The 7,566-nt window shown below is 66.2% G+C and overlaps 1 protein-coding gene across 7 annotated transcripts in view; it reads left to right on the top strand.

Moving 5' to 3' along the window:
- Nucleotides 1–536: 536 nt before the first annotated feature.
- The window catches only part of CACNA1B (calcium voltage-gated channel subunit alpha1 B), a 193,021-nt gene continuing 185,991 nt past the window's right edge, over nucleotides 537–7,566 (top strand). For all 7 annotated transcript variants that reach the window (XM_060300064.1, XM_060300063.1, XM_060300061.1 and 4 more), the window contains exons 1-3: nucleotides 537–966; nucleotides 1,939–2,044; nucleotides 5,034–5,173. In XM_060300064.1, coding sequence (XP_060156047.1) covers nucleotides 683–966; nucleotides 1,939–2,044; nucleotides 5,034–5,173 — 530 coding nt within the window. In that variant the 5' untranslated portion in view covers nucleotides 537–682. The remainder of the gene's footprint in view (nucleotides 967–1,938; nucleotides 2,045–5,033; nucleotides 5,174–7,566) is intronic.

Raw genomic sequence — 7,566 nt, 5'->3', positions numbered from 1 at the left:
ATCCTCTATACTGATGTCGAAGACCCCGAAAGGATGGCAGGAGAGGGCCAGGAGCCAACATCTTCTTGGAAGAGGCCGGTGTCCGCAGCGAGGGGGAGGGGAGTAGGCGATGTGGCCGCTGGGAGGAGCGAGGTGTGGAAAGAAACGTGGGGAACTAGAGGCCTCCCCCTCCCCCCTTTGGGCTACAGCGTCTCGCAGCTGGTGATGCCTCCTGGGGGGAAGGAAGGGTTCGTTTGTGCCGCTCAGCAAGCCGTCGAGGACTCCCAGCCCCGCCCAGCTCCTGGCCTGAGCCTCCCAGTTCAGCATCTGGCCAGCGGCCGGCCGGGCGTGAGGCGGGAGGGCGCACGCGCACCGCTGCCGCCCAGCCCGGGCGCAGCCCAGGAGGACCTGAGGGCCGAGGCGCGGCCCCCAGGGCCGGCTGCCGGACCCGGCAGGGGGACAGGGCGGGGGCGGCCAGCTGGGGGCGGGGCGGGCGCGGATTGGTCGGGCGCTGCCACGTGACCGGCCCCTTATAGGGCGTGGTGCGGGCGGCAGTGTCGGGTGCGGCGGCGGTCGGCCGGGCGAGGTCCCTTGTGGGTCCGGCGGCTCCGCGGCTGCTCCACTACGAGCGCCAGGCGCGCCCCGCGCCCTCCCATCTCCGCGGGGCCGCCGGGCTGGGGGATGCGCGCAGCGCCCGGGAGCCATGGTCCGTTTCGGGGACGAGCTGGGCGGCCGCTATGGGGGCGCCGGCGGCGGGGAGCGGGCCCGGGGCGGCGGGGCCGGCGGGGCGGGCGGCCCGGGCCCTGGGGGTCTGCAGCCGGGCCAGCGGGTCCTCTACAAGCAGTCGATCGCCCAGCGCGCGCGGACCATGGCGCTATACAACCCCATCCCGGTCAAGCAGAACTGCTTCACCGTCAACCGCTCGCTCTTCGTTTTCAGCGAGGACAACGTCGTCCGCAAATACGCCAAGCGCATCACCGAGTGGCCATATCCTGCCGGGGGCCGGGCCGGGCGGGGACCGGGGGCCGCCCGAGGTCGCGGGGACGGCCACGGGTGCGGCGTCGGGCGTCCGCGCCTCGCCGGGTCTGGGAGGGGCGGCCTGGGCGCGGGGCCCCGGGGCGGGGGCCGGTCGCGTGCGGCGCCCAGTGGCCATCTTTCCCGGGGCTGGAGGAGGGTGCGCCCTGGGGAGAGGTGCATCGGGTCGGCTCGGCGAGGAGGGGGCGGGGCGGATTCCGGGCCCTCTCCGCGCGCAGCGTGTGCGTGCGTGTTTGTGTGTGTGTGTGTGTGTGTGTGTGTGTGTGTGGTCGTGGTGGCAGCGGCCGCGGGAGCGGGGTGGACGCTGGGCGGAGCCCCCTGCCCCTGGGCTCGTCCCTTCGCTTCCACGGTCCGGGCGCAGAGCGCGCGGCCAGCCCGGAGGGCACCCGAGGGCGAATCGGTGTCTGTGTAGGTGTGAGCACCCGGGGGACGCGAGCCGGTGCGCGCGCCTGGCTGCAGGTGCCTGTGTGTGTGTGTGCGGGCATAGCATGAACCTGGTGCTGCGCGTGCGTGCGTTCGGGACTCTCGGTACATGTATGCTCACGTGCCTGTGTAGGTACATGTGGCTGCGTGTGTCTTTAGGGGGGAGTGTGCGCCTGCGCGGGGTCCTTCCTCCAGCCGCGCGCTGGGGGCCCACAGCCCCCTCCCTCGGGGCGCGGGAGCCGGGCGGAGCCGCGGCGGAGACGCTGTCCGCGGTGCTGACGGCCGCGGGGACGTGCTGAGGGGCTGGTGGCCGCGACTGCGGAGGCGTCCCTCGCGGCGGCCCCGAGGATGAGGGCGGGAAGGGCGGGGTGGACTCCGGACCCGGTCATTCTCAGCCCCTCCGGAGGCGGCCTGGCCCCGGCTGCTGCACTGCGCGCTGTCGGCCTTGGCCTCCTCGCCTCTCCTCTTTGGCGCCTCCCGGCCAGTCCTTAACCCACGCACTCCGTTTGAGTACATGATTCTGGCCACCATCATCGCCAACTGTATCGTGCTGGCACTGGAGCAGCACCTCCCCGACGGAGACAAGACGCCCATGTCTGAGCGGCTGGTGAGTGCGGTGGCGGCCGGCCTGAGGGCGGGGCGTGGGGTGGCGGCAGCTTGTCTGATTCCACGACCCTCTAAGGATCCGTGACTGGGCGCAGCTTCCTCGGGCAGGGTAGTCTGGGCAGCTCCCCCTCTTTCAGGGTAGGAAAAGGATAGAACCCGGGCAGCTGGCGCTTGCCTGAAGGGCCGGGAGAGCGGGATAGCCAGCTCAGCCCCTGCTGGGGAAGGGTGGCTTGAGAGGGGCCATTTTAGCCCGCAGCTGCTCTGCCCAGCGTGCCACCGCCACCCCTGCACCTGTCCAGTCCACACGGACTAAGAAACTAAGAGCTAAAGCTGGGGTGCGGGAAGGGCGTTCATAATGGCCCAGGTTAAGGAGGGTCAGGCTCCGTGAGTGGGGTGGGGGCTAGCTGCCCACCCTTCCCTGCAGGGCTGTGATAGTCTTCGGCCCCCGGGGTGCAGCCCTTGGTCTCGGGACCGTCAGCCTCTCCTTCGGAGCTGTCTTCCCTGGCTCTGCTTGGAATCCCTTCCCTGTGGTCCCGCCACTTCCCGTGGGAAGCACTCCTTCCCAGCCTTTCTTCCCAAACGCCCCGAATATCGCTTCCACCCACTCGTGCCCGGAGCTCCCCAGACCCCTGTGGTTTCCCCTTTTGGAGTACAGAACCCACAGGAGCCAGGATGCCAGGTCAGGGTGTCTGGAGGTGCTGCTTGAGGAGGTGAGCCCCATTTCAAGGGTGAGGTTATGTCCCCTAGCCCCAGCCACCCCAGCTGCCCTGGCCCCTTTGCCTGGGCTCGGTGTGGGCTCCCAGGGGCCTGAGAGACTGAGCTTCAGAGCAGAGAGAAGGAAGAGTAGCTGTGGGGATTGGAGAGGGAGGCTGGGGCCTGGCTGGAGAGCCGCCGGAGGTCCTGAGGTCCCGAGGAGGAGACACTTCTGGGGGCGCAGGCGGCCAGAGGCCGATGCCTCTTCTCCACACCCTGGCAAGTGACCACTTCTGTCCAAGCTCCTTCCCTAACTTCAGTGGAGAAAAGCGTTGATGAAATAGGGCCTGTTCAGCGCTCTGCGTAGGCCTTGAACTCCAGGCAAGGCGTGGTCACATCCCTAAGGGAGTCCAGCAGGGGTGGGGCCAGAGGGAAGCAGGCCGGGGGAGGGGTGGGTGCGGGGGGGCAGGGAGGCCAGGCTCCGGCAGCAGGCCTGAGTGGGCCAGCCGTGTGTCCAGCCACGTCTGAGCTCCTGCCTCACAGGTGAGGGAGGGTTTGCTTTGTGGTGATGGGGTTCGGTACACTTGTCGGAGTTGGGGGCTGAGCTGTTGGGAGAGCAAGCAGAGTGTGCCCCCCGGAGGCTGCTGAGATGGATGGGAGGCCGGACACAGCGGGCCTGGAGAGCAGGCGCCCTGCGCCCCAGGGCTTAGGTCTGGAGGCTGCTGCTGCCAGAGGCTGGGAGGGGGCCGTGTGGCACAGGGGCGGCCTGGCCTGGGGTGGGGCCTCCACAGCTCCCTGTCTCTGGGGGCTCCGCTTCCCACACACCCATCAACTTCCTGAGTGGCCTTCAGCCGGAGCCCTGCCCTGAGCCAGCCCTGAGCCAAGTGTGATCAAGGATGGGGCTGGGGGAAGAGCTGTGAGGGAAGGTCTGGGGAGGGGTCTGGGGAGGGGTCTGGGGAGGGGCCCCGCCCCGTCTCCTGGCGCTGGCTTACTCTTCTTCTGTGAACATCTGTTTGCTGGGGCCCAGCTGTTAACCCAGGGCAGGTGGTCCGCAGCCTCTTCTCTCGGGGAGAGGGGACCCTCCAACTAAACCAGACGAGAAGCCTCCGGGGAACGATCCTTCGTGAGTCAGCATCAGGGTGGTAGGACAGGAGAACTGGGCCACCGTGGACGCCAGGCTGAGGGTGCCCCAGGTCAGATGGGAGAGCCCTGGGGGGCCAGGCTTCTCTGGGGAGGAAGGCTCAGGCCGCTGGTCCTGAGTGGGAGCTGGCAACGCCCACAGGGAGCCAGTCTGGCCCTCCCCTCCCCTCCCCTGGTCCCTGGCCCCGGAGGCTCGACCCCTCCCTGGCGGAGCAGCCTTCGGAGGACAAGTCCTCCAGTGGCTCCCACAGTCCTGGGGGCAGGACCTCCCCGCTGCCCCTTTGTCCACTCCTGTGTCTGTGGTCTGCACTCAGGCTGTTTCCCATGCTGACCCTCCCCGTGTCCCCGTTGTCCAGCTTGTGGGGTCACCTGCACAGAGGCTCTGTCTGCCACCCTTCCCAAGTGTGTGGTGCCCCTGGTCACTCTCCACGCCGCCTGTGTGTCTTCTCCCTGAGTCCACGCAGCTCGTCCCCACTGTGCTCGCCACCAGGGCCGGGCCCGTGTCGGCCCTGCCCTCTCCCATCCCCATTCTTTTCTCACACTGTTCCCTCCGCCTGGAATTCCTTTCCTTTTCGCCCAGCTGGATGCCTCGCCCTCCAGAGGCTCCCTGAGGCGCGGCCATGCTCGCTTCCACCAAGATGTGTATGTTTTGATTATCCAGAAGGTGTGTGTTGAAGGAATGCGTGTGGGTCCTGGGCTGTCCTCTAGGGAGTTGGGCCGTTGTCCCCATAGCGGTTGGAGCTCAGGATCAGACCCAAGTCGCCTCTGGGTTAGGATTTGTCTCTGCCTCTAGCAAGCTGTGAGTCTCCGGCCCAGTTCCTGACCTCTCTGTGCCTCAGTTTCCTCTAGGATGGGGATGATAATAGTGCTTAATGCATGTGGGGTGTTATAACGAGGATTGTCCTAGTGATTGTGGGAAAAACCCCCCAATTTTCTTATTGCTTCCCCTGCTGCAGGGCTTCCGGGGGTGGGAGCCCCCCCCTTGCTATTGTGATCGGGTGTCACTGGCCATGGGGACAGGGCCACCTGCCCTGGTAGGGAAGCTCGGCAGAGGGCAAACAGGCCCGTGATGGAAGAGCCGAGTCTGTGGGTGGTGGGGGGTTTCCTCGCCTGCCACACCCCCGGCGGGGGTGACCTTGCTCTGCGCTTCTCCTCAGGACGACACGGAGCCGTACTTCATCGGCATCTTCTGCCTCGAGGCCGGGATGAAGATCGTTGCGCTGGGCTTCGTCCTGCACAAGGGCTCCTACCTGCGGAATGGCTGGAACGTCATGGACTTCGTGGTGGTCCTCACGGGGTGGGTGCTGGGCCCGGGCTGCCCTCTGCGAGGGGCGGGCTTGGGCACGCTGGAGGCCCCGGCTTCGTGCTGGTCCTCACGGGGTGGGTGCTGGTGGGACGGGCATTGTTTCTCCCCAGGAGGCGCCTGGGCTGTGATCGTGGCCGAGGGGCCGTCGACGGTGCTCTGTCCTCGGGCGAAGCTTGCTTACAGAGCTGCTGGTGCCGTGGGCAGGTCACCAGGGCAGGGGAGGGCTCTGGGCCTTATTCTGTAAATCCTGGGCTCCAGCCTTGCCTCTGTCGCCCCGTGATCTGGGGGGCTCCTGCCTGAAGGGTTCTCGGACGCGGCTTCCTGGAGCTGTGCTTGGGTGTGGCCGCGCCGGTGTGTTGTCACGGTGTCTGGTTCCACGAAGGAGCTTAATCAGTGTGTCCTGCCGCCCACTTTCCTTCTCAGACGGACCCTGACAAGTGCCAGCTTGTGGTTTCCAAACAACCCAGGAGATCCAGAAAGTCGCCGTGGGCTGGGCTGCTTTGAGAGCGGGCGGAATGCCCTGCTCCTCGTCGTGGAGGCCCCAGCCTTCGGGCCAGGGTGTTTCCGTTGGCCTGATGGGTATTCAGGCCTCTGCGCTGCTCCTCTGGCCAGTAGAGGCTGAGGCTGGGGCTGAGCTGCTGTTGCCCCGGCTCTGGGCTGGGGTTGGGGCTGAGCGCCTGGGTGTTCGCTCCACAGGACCTGTTTGCACAGCCCAGGTCCCAGAGGCCCCGCCCCGGCGGACTGCAGCCGCGCTTTCTGGGACCTTGTGGTCCCAGGGAGGCTCGGAGCCCCACTGTGGCCCAGAACACTCCTTCCAAGGGACAGGAGGCTGTGGCCGGGTCTCTGTCCTGTGCTGCATGTGAGGACACACAGACTTGGCTAAATGGCCTCTGGGCTCCCGCAAGAGGCCCCCTCACCCGCCCCGTCCTGGGGGGCCTGCCCCGCCGTCTGCTCGAGCTGCCGGTGGCCTGGCCCCAGAGGTGCCTGCAGCATGCCCGACATGGGCCAGAGTCGAGGTGGCCTCGCCTTCGGAGGGTCTCTCCCTGGAGGTGACGGAGGGGCCGGTGGGCCTTGTGCCTCAGCCTCCCTTTCTGTCTTTGCACCAGCCTGTCACCGGCTCTGACGGGATGGGTGCCGCTGAAATCGGATATAATAAGCTTTCTGGGAAACGTGCTGTTTTCCTTTCATTCTTCCTACTGACCGAGTAGGGAAGGGCGCGGGCAGCCTTCTGCTGGGAGCCGTGCGGTTCTGTGGTACGGTGTGCGCCGTGCACACCCGCCTGCTGCCCTCGGTGGCGGTGGCCGCAGGGGCTTTTACAGAAAGCCGATGTTGCTGGTGGGGATCTGGTGGTGGGTGTGGCCCCTCGGAGGGCAGGGTGCTCCCACAGCCCGGTGGGCGCTGCGTGGGCTGTCGAGGAGAGTCGCTGGCTGTTTACATCTCTCTCCCTCTAGATGTGAGTCCCTGAGGATAAGAAGAGCGCCTTATTTTTCAGGGTGTCCCCAGAGCCTAGCTCTGGGAGGGCCCCCAGGAGGGTCAGGGAGCATCTGCTGAATTAATGGGCTATTGAAGCTAGGGTGCTCTGTGCTTGGGCCAGCTGGGAGCTGGGCGGGACGGTGGGACCCTGCCTCTGGGGGTGCTGTCCGTGGTGCTGAGTGTTTGGACTGCTGGGAGCAAGCCGGGGAGGCAGGACCCCTGGGTCTTCCAACAAGCGTGTCCTGATTCCAGGTCCAGGGAGCCCCGTCCTCCTGTGAGGGCTAGGAGAGACCTCCAAGGCTGGCTGCTCTCTCTTGCCATTGACCACACTCTCCGGGGCACAAGAGAGAATAGGATGGGCTCACTTTCCTGGGAGCCCCAGCAGGGGGATCCCAAGGGTCCCGAGACCTTAACTCTGCCCCCAGCCCGGACTTGGAGACCCTGACCTCAGTCCGTCTGTTTCTCCACCTCGTCTTTCCTACCTCTCCTCGCTTCTGCCTTTTCTTCACGTGGGCCCCTCTCCTACCCCGCCAACCTGTTTCTGTCTCTCTTTCCCTCCCTCCCTCTCCCCTTGTCTTGTTCTCTTGGCCTTTGTCTGCCTGTTTCTGATCTTCTCTGCCTCACTGACCCTTTATCTCTTCTTTGCCATCTCGGTATTTCTTTGCCTCTCGACGTCTCTGTATCTCTGTGTCTTTTTGCTTTTTCGCTCCCGTTCTTCCTCTGTCTATTTCTCTTTCTGCCTGTTCTGTGTCTCTCATCCGGGTCCTGGAGTCTCCGCTCTTGCTGGAAGTTGGCACCAATGGTTTCCAGGCTCCCTCTCTCTGCACCTTGTCCCCAGGGGTGGCGCTGGGTTGGGAGGGGAGCCCCCAGATGGGGGGGTGATCTATGTCCCAGAGTCACGTGCGGGAGCT

Source organism: Globicephala melas, chromosome 6, assembly GCF_963455315.2.
Source record: "Globicephala melas chromosome 6, mGloMel1.2, whole genome shotgun sequence".
Lineage (NCBI taxonomy): Eukaryota > Metazoa > Chordata > Mammalia > Artiodactyla > Delphinidae > Globicephala > Globicephala melas.
Note: the sequence above shows the minus strand (reverse complement) of the source record. Positions and strands in the feature narration are given on the sequence as shown.